A 20500-nucleotide genomic window follows, 5' to 3' on the forward strand; every position below is an offset into this window, starting at 1 on the left:
GTCTTGGAGGACCTTCCTGACTTCGTTCATGTCCCCAAAGTCGGACAGAGCGAAGCCATGGTTTATGATGTTCCTGGAGAGGCGACCAGCCTCAGCAGCAAGCTAAACCATAACGGGGTATAAGAAAAAATTTCTCAAAGGAAGAAAACAAAATACAAACAACAAAAAGGAAACGCAAAAAATTGCAAAGTACTTACCACTGTGAGGGAATGGCTGAGGTCCTGGACCTGGAAGATGGAGTTCAGGGAAGCGCAAGTGGCAAACCGCTTGGGCGCACAGCGTGTAAGCTGAGAAGCGAACTCACCGGTCATTTCCGCGGCAAAGGGAGCCAAAGTGGGCCCTAGGAGGGGACGGAACCAGTCCGTTAAAGGGTCCAGGTTGAGGTTCCATGGATCATGATAGTCCGGATGGTTGATGCTCGCCTCAACCTCAGCTCGCAGAATCCTCCTAAGGGCCTCCACCTCGGCATACCCCCGGGAGTACTCGTCCATAGCGTAGTTGTGTTTGGCTATGCGAAGCTCCTGCCTCACCTCATCCCCCGGAATCGGGGTAAGATCAATGTGAGGAGGAGCAGGATTTTCCTCCATCGGGGAAACCCCGCCGTCTAGGCCATGAGCAGGAGTGTCGGCCCTCCGAGGCCTCTTCGGCTCGTCCTGGGCAATCATCTTGCCCTTACGCTTGCGAATCAGAGCCACTTCAGGCTCCTCCTCGTCCTCCTCTGCTACCACTTGAAGGGCTTGAGGCTCTCTAGTACCCTCGGCGGCTTCCTCCGAGAAGTCCCACCCTTTCCCTTGGCCTTCTCCCGGAAGCACCTCCTCGTCATCCACTAAGTCAATGGTTTCGGGAGGAGCGCCGGAAGGAACCTTCAAGGAAGGAGCCGGGGGAGAGGGGGTGAAAGCCGGAGGAGCCACGGGAGTATGAACCCCGGCAAGCTGTTCCAGGATGGCATCCATGGAGGTACCTGTTCCAATAAAATAAGCAAGTGTTAGAAGTTCGTGAGAAACTGCTTATAAAAGGTGCAGCAAATAAACTACTCCTACCCGAACTTCCTTATTCGGCCCTAGCAAAGTCCCGAACTTTAATGCTGGCAGCATCATCTCCAAGATAACTGTCCGAGGGCCGAAACCAGCTGGACGCTATGTAAGCCGACGGACCTAAGGGAATAGGTTCCGGAGGGCCGGGGCCCATCCGGGACCGACCTAGGTAATCTCCTAAGTTCGTAAAATAAAATTCCTTCAAATGATCCCCACCGGTCGACGGCATCTTAAACCTACGGAGACGCTCGTCGAACCCTATGGGCCTATGACTGGTATATTCATCAACGGAAGGGACATAGTGAATTATCAAGGGAGACTTACCACCAGCACCGGAAGTGCTAGCACCGGGAGCACCCGAGTTTGGTTCGGGGGCTGAAGGCTGAGGCCGGGAAGTCTGGTTCTCAGAAGAACCTTCAAGACGAAGGGGCCCCCCGGCGGAAGGACCCCCAATCTCTTCTTGAAGAATCTTGTCAAAAAATTTTGCCTCGGACTTCCCGCCAATGGCTTGGCTCCTTCGCACCACCGGACTCCCCACGCGAAGCCCTCTCCCGCAGGCACTGGGCCTTAGAGTACGCCTTCTCCTGGGCCTTCCGGTAGAGATAATCTTGGTATTTCTTCTCTGCCGTAGCAATGAGCTCATCCCGGAAGGCCTTCTCCGCAACCGGCGCCCTCACATTAGGGCAGATGACCTTGGAGAGGTTGGAGTCATCCACGGATTGATGAGAAAGGATAAGTTTAGCCTTTCTACAATTCTCCGTGGTGACCAGGCCCCCGACATCAAGATCGGCATGGTCGTAGGAGGCGAAGGCTTGGGCCCTTCGAAGGAAAGCCTGAGTGGGGAGCGTCCGCTGGTAAGGTGGGATCCGCACCCACTCCGTGAGAAGCTCCGGGTGGTCCACGGCCCTGAACCCGGACGAGAAGAAAAATCGGTGGCGGTACTCCTTAACATGAGTCTGCCTATTATATGGAACCATCCCCTCGTTAGCAGGGTGGATCCGGAACCCATAAAAACCATCCTTAAGTTTGTCCCCTTTCTTGGGGACGGATACAAGTTCATAAAAATATAAAATTTCCGCCGGGCTGGGAGACCCCCAGCCGCGGGCGGTGTAAAAAATAAATAAGCCTGAGAGCAGGCGGTAAGCTTGAGGAATAAGTTGGTATGGCGCAAGGCCGACAAATACAAGAAAATTCACAAAGTAATCTTGGAGCGGGAGCATGGCACCGGCCATCAAATGGGTCTGACTCCAAGCCCCGAAGCCGTCATAGTTGTGATTAGGCGTCTCCGAGTCACGAGGAGGCCGGTGGAAGGTCCCTGAGGTAGAGGGTTTGATCCCAGCCACATTAATGATGTTCTCCAGCTGGTGAGGGCAAGTCAGGGTCGATCGAAGCTCGGCCGCTTCCCAACCAGTGGCGCGGGACTTGTACCCTTCCTGGGCAACAGGTCCCAGAGAAACCTCCTCCAGGGTGGCTATGTTTTTCCCTTTCTTCTTCGAAGATTTCGAGCCAGAAGCAGACATTTTATGTTCTGAGAAAAACAAAAAGAAAAAACCCAGCAGTTAGGCCCCATACCAAACCCTAAATCAGGAAAAAGGGAGTGGGGGTCCCCTAACCGCTGGAAAGAGGCCCCCTCCGGACACGTGTCACCTGGGAAACTCAGGAGAGAATCCCTGAACAAGTGTCGGGTGCAGTAAAATCGCAGAAAAGTGGTTTTGCAAAAAGGAAAAGAAAAGAGAAAAGCCTTCCTATGCCCTAAGCAATTGCTAAACGAAGAACACATGGCCTTCTTCAAACAAAGCTGTATGCCTACAACAGAGGCATGACAATGGCGACTCTACAACTAACACAGTAAACATAAAGCAGAACTCGAAGAACTTAAACACTCACACACCCAGAAGCCTCTAAGTGCGAACCCAGAAAACAAACGAAGTAAATGTAAGCATGTTATTATCTAAAGATGCAAGAAACTTACAGTTGATTGTTGAACTGGGGGTACTGAGCGTGGTTGAGTGAGAGTTGAGAAGCACTGGCAAAATCGAACACTGGAAAATTAAAAGAAGTGTTTAAGTGTTAAAGCAGTTTGTGCTACTTTGAGGAATTTTCTCTCTGAGAAATTCGAGCAGAAATGGCAAGGAATGGAAAGTAACCGAAATGAAGGAAAGGTGGTGGCTTTTATAGGCAAAAGTGCATGAGGAACAGGCGTCTTCACCTACCAATCGCACGGTGGGGGAAACGCACGATTCGAATTCCCAAAAGATCAACGGACCAGATCAATCTACCATTAAGGCGGTGGAAACGTTTGAGTATCCGTCTGACACCATCAATGCGCCGCATCAATCATGGGGCGTGAAACGAATCGACCTCTGCGAAAGTGAATCGCCGCATTTAATGCCATTATTAGACACACCTCCACGCGCCCCCAAGTCGTATCAGAAGACCGAGGAGGCGGCTGGAAACATTCCTGCAAACAAGCATATTGCTGCATTAAATGACATCATTTAATGTGCTCCCACGCGCTCGAGGCTCGAGCTAGGGAAACGAGGGGTCAACCGGAGACATTTGAACAAGCCTTGGTTTATTTTTACTAAGTAAACAAGGCTTGGGGGGTAAATGTTGCTCCAAAATTTGCCCAAAATACGTGGACCAGTCAAGAGGGGACACGTGGATCAGATAACTTGGAAAGATTTGCTAAATCTTTTTATGCCACCAGGAAGCGCTATTAGCATGGGTCCCAGAGGAGACACCCGGAGTACAAGTTACTCCTGGAAGCTAGTATAGCGTGAAGGCTCTCCGGGATGTGTCAGGTCTCTCCCGAGAAATCAAGTCGCATTTAATGCTGCATGGGAGGAAGCGTGTTAGGACTGTAACACGCAATAAAGTCTGACGGCACAACCCCCGAACAGCAGCGCTACAGTAATGATCATTTAAGTCTAGCGACGGCTACTCTGCGAAGAGTCACGTCACTCATAAGACAAAAAGGACATTCTCCATAAAAACCCTACAGCACCTAGGGATTTGACCATGCATCACCCATGGTATATTCATCGGAAATGCCCAACTTTATGGATACTTACAGACACATGTGTAAGAACAATTCTAGGGATTACCCCACCAAAACACTATAAATACCCCCTCAAAGCTCATTTAATGGGGTCGGAGAATCTTGGTTGCAAGAGAGCAAGAAGAGAAAAAACTCACCAAGAACATTCTCTGTATTTAAGAGAAAAACATTCTCTCAAGTGTAGAATCTGTATTAAATACATCCATTAATAGCAGTGGCTCGTGGACTAAGGCTCATTAACGCCCCAACCACGTAAAAAGTCTTCATCTCACTTTCTTACAGCTCATTATTATAATTATATTTTAATAGTTGCCGAAAACCTCGGTCAACATATACGGTTATATAGTTTCAGTTTTCATTTTTACCATTTTGTTTAAATATATATACGGTTATTATTTAAAATTTTACAAAAAATATGGTTTTGCTTTTGTCACTTAACTGCTTACACGTTTCCCTCCATTCTGTTAAATATCAATCACTTCTCCGACAGTTATCAGTATCACTCTCTAACCCACTCTCTTCTTATTCTCTTTTTATTTTGAATTTCTTCTTCTTCATCATTCTCATCATCGTCTTCTTCTTTTTTTTTTCTTTTTTTTTCTTTCAGAGTGTTCATTCTTCGTTTCATCTTTATTTTTGAGTAATGGCTATTACTCGATCTCGTTCGAGTTCATTGTTCCCTTCTCCTAAGAAACCAAAAAAAAAATAAAAAGCCTATTAAACAATCTAAACCCAAATCGGTTGCTCAAAAAATTTTGAAACCCCCTAATCAGAAATCCAAAGTTGTTGTTGATGTCGGTGAGCCATCATCTAAGCTTCCTGATTATACATCTAGTGATGCTAGGAAAGCTAAGAGGAAGAGAAATGATAATGACGATGATTTCGTTGTTGTTCGTCCTAGAAAGGTATATCTGAATTATTATTTTTTTGTTGTTTTATTGTTTTCTTTTTGTTGTTCATTTGTAGTTCAAATAATTTATTATCTATTTATTTTTTTATTTGATTAATTTTTCGGGTTTAGAGTTTTTTTCTTTGTTGATTTGATGTTGTGGGTTTCAATCTTAATTTTTAAAATTATTTTTATATGTTCTATGTTCTTTGTTTATTTATAATTTTGTTCATATTTCTTCAATCCTAAGTTAAGTTTTATATGTATTATATTTTTTTGTTAATTTTTTGTTTATATATTGTTACGGGGTTATTTATGTTTTAACTTAGAGTTTTTTTGTCATCTATTTTTTTTCCATATTTTTCTTTAATGTTTGTTGGAAACTTTCTATTTAGGCTTTTTTATCTAGTATATGATTGTTTTCATATAATTTTGTTATTTATTTATTTTTTTGCTGAATTATATATTATTTGACTATTTGTTGATTTTTAGGATTTTCTATTATATTTTGTTTATTCCCTGTTCCTTTGATGTTGTGGGTTTCTTTTTCCACTTTTAAAATACAAATGTATATGCTCTGTTTTTATTGGCTTTTTTTTTTCCCTAATTTTTTGTTTTCTTTAAGTTTATAATTTGTTCATTTATTTATGTATTGTTTATTTTATAGTTGTTGTTGTTTTACTATTTTATTGATTTCACTATTTTATTTTTTAGTTATGGGATAATAAATTTAGTAATGAAGATTTTCATACTACGCGGGTGATCTCTACTTGCTCTTTTCAAATCATTGAGACTATCAACTCTATTTTGTCCCCTAAACAGAAGAAAATGTTTGGACAAACTGTTTTTGGATGCTTTTTAAGAAATCTTTCTTATGTTTTGCAACACCAGTTGTTCCGTTTGTTGTTGAGGGAGGTGGTCCAACCAAATGATAATGAGATGTGGTTTATTGTTACTGGTCGGATGCTAAGGTTTAGCATTGAGAAATTCGCTTTGGTTTCAGACCTTGATTGTTCTGGTCAATGTGACAAGTTGAGGTATAAACAAGAAAAAAAATTGTTGAAGGAGAAGATTTTTACTAGTTTTAAAGAAATAAACAAGAAGGACATGGAGAACGCTTTTATTAGAAAAAGGTTTGGCAATGATGATGAGCTTGCGTTGAAAGTTGTTGTCTTATACTTTGTTCACTGTTTTGTTTTAAGTGATTCAGACACTAAAAAAGTATATGACTTAGAGTTGAATATTATTGATAGTGAAGGTTTAATAAATATGCTTGGGGCAAAGAGTCTTATTATTTATTTCTTGATTCAGTTAGAAATGCGATTGTAAAGAATCTTGTTAAAATAAATAAAGTTGATAATGGAGAGAAAATAGATTTTTATAGGTTGAGTGGTTTGGCCTATATTTTTCAAGTTTGGTTTAATGAATGTTGTGTTTACATTGATGGCATCCATTGAAATTTGATTTTCTATACTTAAAAAACCTTAATATTTTATTCTTAAACCAATACATTTCAAACTAAAAAATATATGACACTTTTATTTAAAACCCAAAAATACCCCTCTCATAACTCAGTTCCATTTTTTCCCAACCCGCATATGCATCGGACCCCCCCATTGGGCCCCATCGGACCCCCCATCGGACATATCGGACTCCATCGGGCCCCATCGGACCCCAACCATCGGACCCCAACCCAATTTTTTTCCCAACTCGCAAGCATCGGACCCCCCCATCGGACCCAACCCAATTTTTTCCCAACTCGCAAGCATCGAACACTCCATCGGGGTGCCCATCGGACCCCCCCCCCCCCCCCCCATCAGGCCATCGTCTTCCCCAAACTACAATTTTTCCAAATCTCAGATCTGAACCTAAAATCGAACTTAAATCTAACAAAACTCACGGTGCACACATAAACACATACATTATACATTATAACCCTAAAATCAATACCTATCAATACTCCAAAACATATATCACACAAAAAAAAAAAATCACAAAAAAAAGGGGGCCGCCGGTGGGAGATCGGTTTTGGTTTGGGAGGGGGCCAGCGTTGTGGACGGTGGTGAGGGGGGGTTTGGGTTGTGGTTCGATTTGGGTTGTAGACGAGCAGAGAGAGAGAGAGATGGGGTTGAGTTATGAGAGGGGTATTTTTGGGTTTTAGATAAAAGTGTCATATTTTTTTTAGTTTGAAATGTATTGGTTTAAGAATAAAACATTAAGGTTTTTTAAGTATAGAAAATCAAATTTCCAATTCTAAATTGCATGCTCGTATTCCTAGAATTTTAAACTGGTCTAATGATACTGTTCCTTCTGTTAATATTTTTATACAACGCCAACCAGAAGCTGTTATTTTAGTAGAAAATTGTTATTTTTAAAATATTTTTATAATTTTTTTAATAAATTTTGTTTTTTACAGGTTTTTCATTTGTATAAAAAAATATTGTTTTTACGTTACTTTCCCGTAATAGTAACGTAAAAACAACGTTGTTTTAGAAATAACAGAAAAATAACACTTTATATTTTTATTGAAAAAAATTGAAATCTATTAAAATTTAATAAAATATAAAAAAAAACTGTAAATTCATAAAATGTAATTTTTTTGTAAACTAATCCTTAGATATTGATTGGAGAAAAAAAGGTAACAATATTAATTATATATTGCAAATAAAAAAGAATAACAATATTAATTGATTCCAAATTCATAAGCATTTGTCATTAAACCTTTACATAAACAAAACCAAAAAGATCCCCCAACAAATATAATATAATTATAATTAATTAAAGAACAATCTGACTCCACACAAATGAACCAGCTAAATAATGAAAATCAAAATCAACACAATTATTCCCTAAAACTTCATCCCAACTCTATATGTCTCTCATTAAGTCACTTTTTTCTTAAAAAATAAAAATATATATGGAGCTTGGCAATCTTTATTAATTAGGATAACAACAAGAGAACATGCTCCACCAAAAAACGACATATCTTCATCCCCAATTACAAGCAAAACGACACTAAGGATGTTGGGTGGCAGGTATTTTTCCAAACATGGGATGGTCAAAGAAAGGAGGGAGCTTGAGCTTAGGGAAAAGAGGGTGATAAGGGATCTTAGGGAAAGGTGGGAGATGCTTAAAGAAAGGATGCTTGTAGAAAGGGTGCTTGTAAAAGGGGTGCTTGAAAAAAGGGTGTTTGGGCTTGTAATAAACTGGTGTTGGAGGTTTATTATAGACAGGAACACTTGGTGGAAGAGGCTTTATTTCTGGCTTGGGAGGACAAGGCTTCTTCTTGGGGACCTCTTTTTTTGGAGGTTTATTGGCTTTTGGAGGACAAGGCTCTTTCTTTGGAGCTTTCTCTTTTGAAGGGTTTGGCTTCTTTTGGGGGGAAGGAGTAGGGAGTTCTTTCTTTGGCGCTGGTGCTGGTGGGGGCTTTTGGGGGGCTTGTTCAGGGGTTTTAGGAGCACAAAGTGGGTGTTTTTTGTGGAAATGGTGCCAAAAAAAGGCTGAAGCGCATGTTATAGGTGAGAACTTGAGTTTTCCCTTAGCTAGTCCAAAAGTGTGTTTGTTATGATCATTGTTGTCATTGGTTGAAGGGGGTTTAATGGTTTGGGAGAGTATTTTAGAGGACTCTAAGCCATCACGGGCAGGACAAGGTCCATATGATGAACTATGGAGTTGTGCATAGCATTCTTCATTAAGTTTTGATTCCTTATCTAAGATGTCTTTAGGGAGTGACACTTTGAACTTTCCTTCTTCGTCTAACTCCCCTGATCCTCTTGTTTTGAAGTGCCCACCTGGTGTTTTACAGTCTATTGTTACACGAAGACCTGAAAATGACAAAACAATGAGAAAAATTAATAAGATTATTATTCTTCATTTGCCACATGTTTTATATGTGTGCATGGCAAACCAATTATAAAATACACCTTTTTCATGTATGGGCTTAATTGACAGACCAACTCAAAAAAGATCATATGTACTCATTTTTCGGATATGTAAGATTGAAGTTGATCTTGACATGATACTCATACAATACAATTGGACATTTTTGTGTTACACATTATATACCTGAAAAGGCAAGTTTTGTGTCGAAGTTATGCTGAGAGCAGTCGGCACATTCTCCAATCCCAACTACCTCAACTGTCTTGTCATCATCACCGTAGCAAAAGCTAACTACCAAAGCCAAAGACACCCAAAAGCACAACAGTGCTAAAATCCGCATTGGGAATTGTAAAGAATATAATACCAATAGAGAGAGTGTAGAAGAGAAAACTCACTCCTTGTTGTTATAAAATATTAAGGTTAAGGGACAAGAGAATGGAGTGCTTGAAGCCTTGTTATATAGTGGTGATATATTTTGATTATTTGAGAAGTCTCAGCCTCACTCACACACCGACTCTGACTTAAGCTCTTCACATGATGAGGTTAGGGGACCCATTTAAGAGGCCTGAATATGACAGCAACGTGATCACCGGCTATCATTCACTAAATGACATTATTTTTCATTGAATGAGCTCCCAACTACACAGCTCTCTTATCTCTCTTTTAGACCTACTAACCATCACCTATTAATTATAACCTTAAGCTTTTAACAAGAAAGCCAGCCAAGTTTTGGTTACTAAAAAAAACTAGCAATTGGGTGTACTTTTATAATGATTTTTATTTGTAATAAGTTGCATACTTTTTTTTTTTTCTTTGGTTGGATAAGTTATACATAGTTGGGGAGTTCGAAAGGAGTAAGTAAATGTACAAAAAGCATTTTCTATATAATTAAGGAATATATCAACTTCTCGTGAACCAACTAAATTTGTACATACCAAATTTTTATCTGTCTCAATTGCTTATCTACTAAATTCAAGGCATAGATCTTCTTTGAATTCCAACCAGAAACAGAAATATAAACCTCATGACTTGTGACATAAGGGCAAAAGGGCTATTGTATTGGATAAATGGATAGATAAAAAATGGTAAAAGAAAAGTACAATTAAATTATGAGAAAGAGCTAATATAGACCCCACAATTTACTCAACTCTTGGGAACCTATGTACTTAAAAGATGGCTATACAGCTCCCTCTTTGCTGTAAAAGTTATAACACAAGCCACATTAAAAGCCAAGTTCTCAAACACATTTATACTTATAAATGACATACAGATGTACTTATAATAAACAAAATTCTGTCTACTACTTAATCTCTTCATTTGTCTTAATCGTCAAAGCCATTTGTTGCAATGATAAAATTATATTGTCACACATCAATTTTGATTGATTATATACTTCCCATATTGTCTTTATCAGTCAAATTATTATAATAATAACTTAATCTCACGTCGGCATAGTGTAGAGTTACCACATCTATACATTTAGTTTATGCCTTAGGCTCCATAATCGAGTATTATTATGACATTTGGCAAAAAAAAAAATGAAAAATTAGTTAGGCTCAAGAGTAGTTGTTAAATTAGGCAAAAAGGTTTCCTACAATAGAGTAGTGAGTGCACATGCATACATTAAAAGCCAATTGCAACTGTTGTTAAAATTAGTACTGAGAAAATTTATGGCAGTGATTTATTGCTCACAATCTTCTATGGAATATTATTTTGTGTCAATGGAATTCTGGTTTTGAGGTGTAACTTCCCCACATGCCTTGCATTTTTCTATGAAGGATTAATTGAATGACTAATAAGTTATGAGCTTTCCAAGTGTTGTTCAGTTCAGTGGCTTGTGGGACTCTATGGCAACCTGTATGGGGCTTTCCAACTTTGAGTAATTGATGCAAGACTTGATAAGTAATAATAAGCAATAAATTCCAATCAAGTGAAATAAAGCAAAAAAGAGCAATGAAAAAGATTCTTTAAAATTTACTTTTTCAGTTTAACTTGTTTGTTTTGGTACGGGTAGTGTGAAATGTGAACTACATTTCGTTCTATTAGATACAGAATATAAATTAGGAAATTAAAATCCAAAGAAAAAAAAAGGAAAGAGAAAAACAAGTAATATTGATTTGATCTTTGATGGTATGATGTGGTGGTGGGAATCTATGATATTTGTTCAGAAATATACATCATACATGGACGATCTTCCACTCCATTCAACCGCAAAACTGCCAATATTATACATATATAAGCAAATTAGAGCTGTCTGAAATAATAGGTCTTAATTAAGTGATACTTCATTAAAAGGGAGAAAAAGAATAAGAGATACATAGTTTAAGTCAATATCAGGTCAAAGACATTCAGAAGTTTCACAAGTGGTTAATAACAAATCGAGAGACTATCACATAGGGCTGTTCATATAAATCGGGAAATCCCAATTTAATCCGAACCACTTCAATCCGAACCATTGTAGACCGTAACTGGAGAAACCGTTTTTGGTGGTTTGGTCAATCCGGACGGTTTACGTCGTAATGGTTCGGTTGCGGTTCGTAATAAATAATTAACAGTTAAACTGGACCGGACCGTTTATAATAAATAATTAATTTATATATATTTTTTTATATATATATGACTATATGTATAATTTAGAACTTTTTTGTGTATCAAGTTTTTTATTGCATGAATTTTATATTTTTATGTTATGTTTGACTTTTGAGAATGTTTTTATATCGTTATTTATATCTTATAGATCTATTACTTATCATGTTAAATATTTATTTTGAAAATTAAAATTAAAAACTTAATAAAAATAGTACAATTACTAAAAAAATATGAATAATTATCAATGCCACATAAACCGTGGTTTCGAACCAAACCAAAACCGTTTTTAAGGTTTGGTTTGAAAAAATTTTTGGTCTGATTTAATTTCTAATATTAAAAAAACCGTTATACTAGTTTGGTTCAAAAACTATGAAAATCCGAACCAAACCAATCCTTTAAGTCTTTTTGTCTGTACCCAATTAAAAATGACAGCGTAGACCTTGTTAGTGAAAATTCCCTTCACTTTATGAGTAATAATAAAAATACTGTTGACCGCGGGGTGGGTTCTAACATTACTAAAGAAGAGGGGTTCTTCTTCATCCAAAAAAAGCTCATCTTCTAAAATGGAAGACCCTGTTGTCGAGTGAATTTCGCAACACCAAAAGGTATTATTTAATTGATGTAAAAGAGAATTTTTTGGGAAATGACAAGTGCGAGTATTCAACCTAAAATGGCGAGTACTCGACTGGGAATGCAAGAACAAACAACAAGGCTGGAAAAAGTAAACAAGACAATGAATTATAGTGGTTCAGTCAGATTTCGTTCTGCTTAGTCCACTGTAGCAAAGGATTCGTAGGTGCATTTTCATGGTGGATCACCCCTTTATATACAAAGTAGGTGTCCAATCGGTTACATGAGGATCACATTCATTGTTAATCCATTATTTACACATTGAATTGCAATAACTAAACTCAAACAACGTTAACATTAATAAATGTGTGACAGTTACTAAATTCATCAACGTATGCGTCTTCCGCATCTGCGAGTTGACCGTTCATGTTCCGTTTGTTGAGCTCGCAGGATCGCCAGTACGTTTGGAACGTCTGCGTCCTTAGGTAATCGCCCTTTGTAGACGTCGCATGTTGGAGCTAGTAAAGTCTGGACATGCGAACTTATATTGGTCTGTCAGGGCTATTGGGTCGTTGGGACCAAACTGCATCATAGGGGGTTGGTCTCTATACTTGTCGCGGAGATATAGAGGGGACACTCGCACATGTTCTGACATATGCGAGTTGGATCTACCCTGCATGATGAGAATTATGGTTATGCGGTGCGACTTAAGTCACACTTACAGTATCTCGCTGTTTTTATCCTGAGCGAGGTCTAAACTTCGAGAAGTCTCTCACGGACATTCAGCCTTCATTGGAAATCTGAATACACGTGTCCTTTAAAGAGGAGTCTGGTCTCGAGTTTCTAGGTGAGAGAAATCTCACTATAACACATGCCCCTAGTTTCGCGACGTGACAAGAGCGGTCACTGAGGGAAACTATTACTCGAGAGACAGGTGAAAGGTTGTCACGAGGAGGTGACCTTTTGGTTGTCCCATCGAGGGTTTCGAAAAATGACGGCTGTAATAATTAATTTTTATTATCTCTAGGATGCCACGTCACAAAACCCTTCGGTTTTCGTGTAGGCGTGGCCATAATTGGCCGTTAGATTAGGCGACCTTAGACATTCTGGCTGCCACGTGTCACAATCCCAATTAATAAGGGATATGGGTATTTAAACGCTTTGATACGAATCAAATTTCCCCATTTTTCCCTCTTCTTAACTTCCCCACAGTTCATACACTTCAGAAAAAATTCATCCCCAGATTTCCTGCCACTTTCCACAACATTTTCAATCTCAGACGTGATCGAGAGCAATTCGCAGGAATCAAAACTAAAGGTTAGTTTTCTGCATTTTCGTTTTTGTTTTTGGAGAAATTGCGCTTTACTTTCTGGGTTTGGATGTTTTTGAAGGCTTTTTAGGAATGTATGCTAGTGGGTATTTATGTGTTTTGGGTAAATGAAACTGGGTAACATTCATAGTATAGGGCCTGTAAACTGACATAACCGCACACAATTCATAGGCACTGATTCACGTCTCGAATACTCGTGGATATTCGGATGAACAATTTGAATGTTCGCGGGTGTTCAGATGAACAGCTTGAATTATCGCATGTTTCCAAGACTTATTTCCGCTTAACTGTTAGCTAGACCTTTTAGGATCTTCACATGTCGCGGGCTGAGTGGTGAGAGTATTAATTGCCATTCCAAATGGTGGGTGTGTCACAGTATTCTAATGGCCATAAATGCGATTATATGCCCCTTGAGATACTGTGATACACCCAGCCATTTGTTGACGTGCGTTAATGCTCAAATGATCGCACTCTTTGGTTGATAGGTAGTCTCGAAACGGTGGGGGTTTCCCAGTAACTTCAGGGTTATGCTCGAAAATGCATACCTCTTGAGTCACTGGGAAACTCCCAGCCGTTTCTGGAGGTGTACCGTTTAACCGAGGATGCGTGAATTACTTGCCCAAAGATAGCTATATCTCTTCTCGTATATTGACAGGATGGTCAGTTTTCGCATGGAGGCTGACCTTTCTGTCGAATGCAACTTTATAATCTACTGCGGGTGAGATCACTTACTTTTATTTTTCACACATCCATCACGCTGAAAAGATCTTCTATCTTTCAGATGAGCGATCTATCGGATAGCCAGCAGCTCGGCTCAGGAGGCCGCGCCTTTGACGGAGAGTCGGACCAGGAGAGAGACAGTTTTCTCCCTACGGACATCTCCGAAATGGAGGCTGCGGAAATAGAGTTAGGTCCGATGTCTTCCGTAGACATCGAGAGGATGGTACAGGAGCTCGCTGAACCTGGGACAATCGATATCCGGGACAGCGAGTCCACAGTGTCAGCACGCGACTACCTCATACATACGAGGCATGCTCCCGACATCGAGGTCGAGGAGGTGGAGGAGGAATGGACTACTCCAGTCCGCGAGTCAGGTGGGGAAGAGGAGGAAGCGGAAGGGAATGGGACGGATTCGGTCGACGACTCCCAATTGAACGAGCCCTTCTCATGCGAGGATTTAGTCTCGAGGGTTGCCAAATCTGACTTCACCACCTTTGTGAGGTTGAATTTGTTGCGACTCGCGTTTCAACGTCTTAAACCATCTCAGAGAGCGCACCTTCCATTCACCAACCCTGCGATCATTCCTACAGAGGATGTGGTAATCTCAATACCCATCCTTCGATGCGGTGTATCGGTCCCCTTTCATCCCTTCATCACTGCCATTCTTAGGCGATATGACGTATCGCCCTTTCAGCTGACACCCAACAGTTATCGCACCGTATTGGCTTTCTACGCGATGTACATGGAGTATGCCCATAGGGCTCCGTCAGTAGAGGAGTTTAGTTACTTCTACGATATAAAGAGCGTGGGCCTCCATAACGGCTTCTATTGCTTTAGCAAATGGGCGACTTCTGAAATAAACGGTGTTGAGGGGATGGTATCGAACATGGGTGACTGGAAGTCGAAGTGGTTTTACGTCTTTAAGGTTCCTGGGATTAGGACTGACTTTAATCGCAAACCCAGTATGTCGCCTATTTGTTGACTTAGATATATTTTTTACTTTGCTTTCTGAAATCTTTTGCTAACTCGCTTTTTGTTGTCATCGCAGATAGACCAGCTCGACCAACTCTTGACGCGACTAGGAAGGAGACAGCTGAAATTCTCGGGAGTCTTCCGGTACAAGATCGCGACTGGCGATTATTGTGCACAACTGCGAAGTTGCGAGAACATCAGCTGATTCCCGAGAACGCGAGTCTTCAACGGGAGCCAGTATACAAAGAACCATCTGAGAAGCAGCAAGAGCGGATAGACAAGCGTCTTTCTAAGCAAACTCCTCGGCAAATTTCAGGTAACTCGTCTTTTTGCTATAAACTGACGGGTAGGATTGTGATTTTTTACTTATCTGTCATTTATGCTTGTAGACATGACTTTTTTGAAGTCTGCCCCTGTCCTGAAGATCAAACAAAAGGGTGGAACACCGGCGACTTCGCCGGTCGTCGCCCAGAAGAGGAAGAGCAATGTGATGGCTTCGCTTGTCGCAGACTCTTCCAAGAAGTTGGCCAAGACTACTCAGGATAAGGGGAAGAAAGTCGTCATCGACCCTCCAGTTCGTGCTCGCGACTTCCTGGCCATGCAGGAAAAATTCTTGACTGAGATCCCTTACGAGGATCTCGTTGCTCGATCTACTGAACTGGTCGCGCAATCCATGGCTTTGTTCATAAAAGCCGCAGCTACTCCTTCGAAGGAAGCCGACTCGCTGAAGAGGCAGAACACCCATTTTCAAGAAAATATAAAGAAGCTGAAGCAGGATGTGGCGAGGATTGAGGAACTTAACAAGGCCAAGGAAAAGGAGCTCGAGGAACTCAGCAGGGCGAAAGAACAGGCGGAGCTCGAGGTCAAGAAGTCGCAGACAACGATCGTTGAGATGGCTCGCGACTTGGAGGCTGAGAGAGAGAATGGGAAGAAACAGTACGATCAGGCTGTATCTGATTATATTTATACCACTCTTTCCAAAGTCCCCGACTTCGACTTCTCGCTTCTTGGAGCTGAAGCTGCTGAGATGGCTGAAGCCTTTCGCGCCATGTCGCCTACCCAGACTCAAGGTGGGGGAGGCAACCTTCTGGACGAGGTTGAGGGCGTACAGGCTGAAGAAGTCGAGAATGAGGTCGTCAGCAAGGTCGCGGACGAGGCTGCTCCTGATGAGACTACTCCTGCTGCTCCAGACGTTTGATTATCTTCCAATTTATGTTGTTGTTTAATTTCACTTTTTTTATATATATGCGGTACATGGGTACTCGCACTTCTGTACTTGGACAAATTTACTTTATCTTTTGGACAAATTTCTATCCTCGCGGGGATAGCTTATCCTTTAATATTTACGCAGTACACGGGTACTCGCGATTATATATATTTTTAACTTTGATTACAGCTCGGTATAATCGCAATTTTATATATATGTGCGACTTTAATTACAGCTTGGTGTAATAAGTAGGAAAATTTTCAAAGTTGGTAAACTAAATTTAAATCACTTGAAAAACTTAGCAAGTAATTTTATTCATGCAATCAATAGTACATGCGGGCATATATCCCCCTATACTTAGGATTTTTTGTTCAAAAAATCCTAAGTATAAGTACACGAATTAACATAATCAAATAATGCGAATACTACTGATAATAAAATTTCAAGCTCTCGCTATTCCATGCTCGTGGAATCGCGGTTCCATCGAGTGTTGCGAGTCGATAAGTTGCATCACCAATTTGATCTGCGATGACGTATGGTCCTTCCCAATTATCCCCAAAAACTCCATGCGACGGGATTTTGGTGTTTGGCATTACTCTTCTAAGGACCAAGTCTCCTACTCGCAGGGTTTTTATCTTTACTTTGGAGTTAAAGTACCTTGCTGTTCGCTGTTGATAAGCCGCATTTTGTAGTTGCGCTTTATCACGCTTTTCCTCCAGAAGATCAAGGCAGAATAACTGATTCTCGTTGTTCTGCGAGATATTGAAAGTATCCCTGCGTAGGGAACCTGCCCCAACTTCTACTGGCAACATGGCCTCGCACCCGTAAGAAAGCGAGAAGGGTGTTTCGCCAGTTGTAGATCGAGGGGTCGTATTATAGGACCATAGGACTTGCGATAATTCATCTGGCCACGCCCCTTTGCGATCTTCTAATTTTCCCTTTATGGTGTGCTTAATTATTTTGTTGACTGCTTCAGTCTGTCCATTACTCTGTGGGTAAGCGACTGCGGAAAAAGCTTTTTTAATCCCTAAATCATCGCATAGCTGTCGCATCTCTTTACAGTCAAATTGTTTTCCATTGTCTGAAATGAGTTTATGCGGAATGCCAAAACGACAAATGATGGAGGTGTAGACGAACTCGCGTAACTTCGTTGCAGTGATGGTTGCGAGTGCTTTTGCTTCAGCCCACTTCGTGAAATAGTCAACCGCGACCACAGCATATTTGCTCCGCCTTTTCCCTTGGGTAACTCGCCAATTAAATCAATTCCCCATATTGCAAAGGGCCAGGGACTCGTGATAGAATGGAGGTTACTCGGGGGCTGGTGTGTGTAAGTGGCTATTCGCCGGCATCTATCACACCTTTTGGCAAAAGCGAGGGCATCTTGTCACAGTGTTGGCCAGTAATACCCTTGTCGCATAATTTTTAAGGCAAGGGAATTACCTCCAGTATGATTGCCACAAATTCCCTCGTGCACTTCACGCAGTATGTAACCGCAGTCTTCTCCACTGATACATTTGAGAAGTGGTTGACTAAAACTTCTGCGATACAAACTCTGGTCATATATCACATATCGGGCTGCTCGCTGTCGCAATTTCCTTGCTTCTATTTTATCATCAGGTAGGAGCCCCTTGTCAAGGTATGCGAGGATAGGAGTCATCCAGGTAATCTTCTGGACGTCATCGATTTCCATGATCGTTTCTCGATCTATGGTCGCGTGAGTCAATACATCTACCGGAATTACATCGAGTAATTCGGCTTCTCTGGTGGAGGCCAGTCGGGCCAATGCGTCTGCGTGGGCATTTTGAGTACGCGGTACTCGAGACACAACTACATGTTTGAACTTCTGCATTATTTCACGAACGATGGCTAAGTATTTAACCAATCTTCCGCCTCTTGCTAGGTACTCTCCACTCACTTGGCATACCACGATTTGAGAGTCGCTAAAAGCTTGTAGATACTCGACTTTCATCTCGAGAGCCAATTTCAGACCTGCGATTAAAGCCTCATACTCGGCTTCATTGTTAGATGCAGAGAATTCAAAACGCAGAGCAGCGTGTACCTTGAAATTATTGGGACTGATTAACAAGATCCCGCTGCCAGAACCTTCGTTATTTGAGGCTCCATCGACATACAATGTCCATACTTCTTTGCTTGCCACGGCAATGTCATTTCCACCCTCTACAACTGCCACCTCGGTGCTTGGGAATTCAAGTATAAAATCTGCCAAGGCTTGCCCCTTTATCGCAGTTCTTGGTTTATACCTGATGTCGAACTGACTTAACTCCATCGCCCATTTTAACAATCTCCCCGATGCTTCTGGCTTTGCCAAAACCTGCCTTAAGGGGAAGTTTGTCAAAACTTCAATGCTGTGAGCCTGGAAATAAGGTCGCAATTTTCTTGAGGATATTATCAAGGCGAAAGCCAGTTTCTCCATTTGAGGATAACGCGTCTCGGCGTCTAATAATCGCTTACTGACGTAGTACACCGGGTGTTGACGTCCTTGGTCCTCGCGGACTAGTACTGAACTAATCGCGTATTCGGAGACGGCCAAATAAATAGACAAAACTTCTCCGGGCAACGGTTTTGATAGAACTGGAGGTTGCCCCAGATGCGTTTTTAACGCTTGAAAAGCCTGCTCGCATTTCTCATCCCATTGAAACCTTTTGTTACCTTTCAAAGTCTGGAAAAACTCTTTACACTTGTCAGAGGATCTGGATATGAAGCGGTTTAAAGCCGCGACTTTGCCTGTGAGGCTTTGAACCTCCTTTGGCTTAGTCGGTGACGGCATTTCTACCAACGCTCTAATCTTCGCAGGATTGGCCTCTATTCCTCGCTGATTTACCATAAAACCAAGGAATTTTCCGGAACCCACTCCAAAGACGCATTTTAATGGGTTTAGACGCATCTTGTATCGTCGCAATATGTCGAACATGGCCTGTAAGTGCGTAATATGATCCTCCGCATGTTGCGATTTTACGAGCATATCGTCAACATATACCTCCATTGTCTTTCCAATAAGATCTGCGAACATCATATTCACTAGCCTTTGATAAGTCGCACCTGCGTTTATTAAACCGAAAGGCATTACTTTGTAACAGTATAATCCTCGATCAGTAATGAACGAGGTATGTTCTTGGTCCGGTTCATACATTGGGATTTGATTGTATCCCGAGTATGCATCCATAAAGCTTAAAAGTGCGTGACCTGCAGTGGCATCGACAAGCTGGTCAATGCTAGGAAGAGGAAAGCTGTCTTTGGGACAGGCTTTGTTCAGATCTGTAAAGTCAACGCATGTACGCCATGAGCCATTGGGCTTTGGCACGAGTACTGGGTTAGCTAACCAGTTGGGGTAAAATGACTCCCGTATAAAGCCGCAGGCAAGGAGGCGGTCAACTTCTTCTTTCAGCGCTTGGTACCTCGCGGGGTCCATTTTGCGGCGCTTTTGTCGGACACCTCGCACTTCGGGGTCAATGTTCAAGCGATGACACATGACCTGTGGAGATATCCCGACCATATCTGAATGTTTCCAGGCAAAAATGTCAAGATTTTGTTTTAGAAAAGTCGTCAATTGTTCTCGCAACTGTATGTTTAATCTAGAACCAATCTTTAAAACCTTGTTATTATCTATAGGATCTATAGGTACCTCGATTGTATCTTCCGCGGCTTGGGCTGCGGCGGTGTGATCAAGGATTCTTGGATCCAAGTCCGGTTTGTCCACGTGCGGTACCTCCTCGATCCTGAGGATCTCCTGGCGAGGTGGTGGTGCATTCAAAAGGTGAATAACATTCACTGTCCTTTTTTCTGCGAGTTTGACAGCTGCATTGTAACATTCTCGAGAGTCAGATTGGACTCCCCTCACCGATCCTACTCCAGAGGGAGTGGGGAACTTCATCGTTAGATGGTAGATCGAGGTTATGATCTTCATCTCCTTCAGAATTGGTCGACCAATCACGGCGTTATACGCTGAGTATTGGTCGACATCGCGAAGTCGGCCATCGACTTGGCAGTTATCGGGGCAGTTCCCAAAGTGATTGGGAGTTTGATCATTCCTTTGATTGCTATGACATCTCCCGAGAAGCCATAGATGCTCGATGTCATAGGTCGCAAATCCTTTTCTTGTAATCCCATTTGCTTGAAGGCTTGGAAATTCAGTAAATTCACCGAACTCCCATTGTCGACTAATATGCGATGGACGTTGTCTCCACCAATATTGGCGACTATCACCAGTGCGTCAGAGTGCGGGTGGTGG

General features: G+C 41.5%; 1 protein-coding gene across 1 annotated transcript; it reads right to left on the reverse strand.

The window, feature by feature from the left end:
- Positions 1 to 7671: 7671 nt before the first annotated feature.
- LOC115704407 (proline-rich protein 4) lies at positions 7672 to 9606 on the reverse strand. Its single transcript, XM_030631618.2, has 2 exons — positions 9050 to 9606; positions 7672 to 8808 (listed from the first exon to the last, which is right to left on the reverse strand). The coding sequence occupies exons 1-2, from the start codon at positions 9201 to 9203 to the stop codon at positions 8000 to 8002; spliced, it is 963 nt and encodes a 320-aa protein (XP_030487478.2). The 5' UTR covers positions 9204 to 9606; the 3' UTR covers positions 7672 to 7999.
- Between the last annotated feature and the right edge of the window lie 10894 nt (positions 9607 to 20500).

This window comes from Cannabis sativa, chromosome X (genome assembly GCF_029168945.1).
Source record: "Cannabis sativa cultivar Pink pepper isolate KNU-18-1 chromosome X, ASM2916894v1, whole genome shotgun sequence".
Classification (NCBI taxonomy): Eukaryota; Viridiplantae; Streptophyta; class Magnoliopsida; order Rosales; family Cannabaceae; genus Cannabis; species Cannabis sativa.

Excerpts from the sequence above, each read along its gene's own strand:
- LOC115704407 (XM_030631618.2), bottom strand. The coding sequence starts at position 9,203 with ATGCGGATTTTAGCACTGTTGTGCTTTTGGGTGTCTTTGGCTTTGGTA. Across the intron at positions 8,809-9,049 it reads CACAAAACTTGCCTTTTCAG|GTCTTCGTGTAACAATAGAC; the intron begins GTATATAATGTG and ends TGTCATTTTCAG.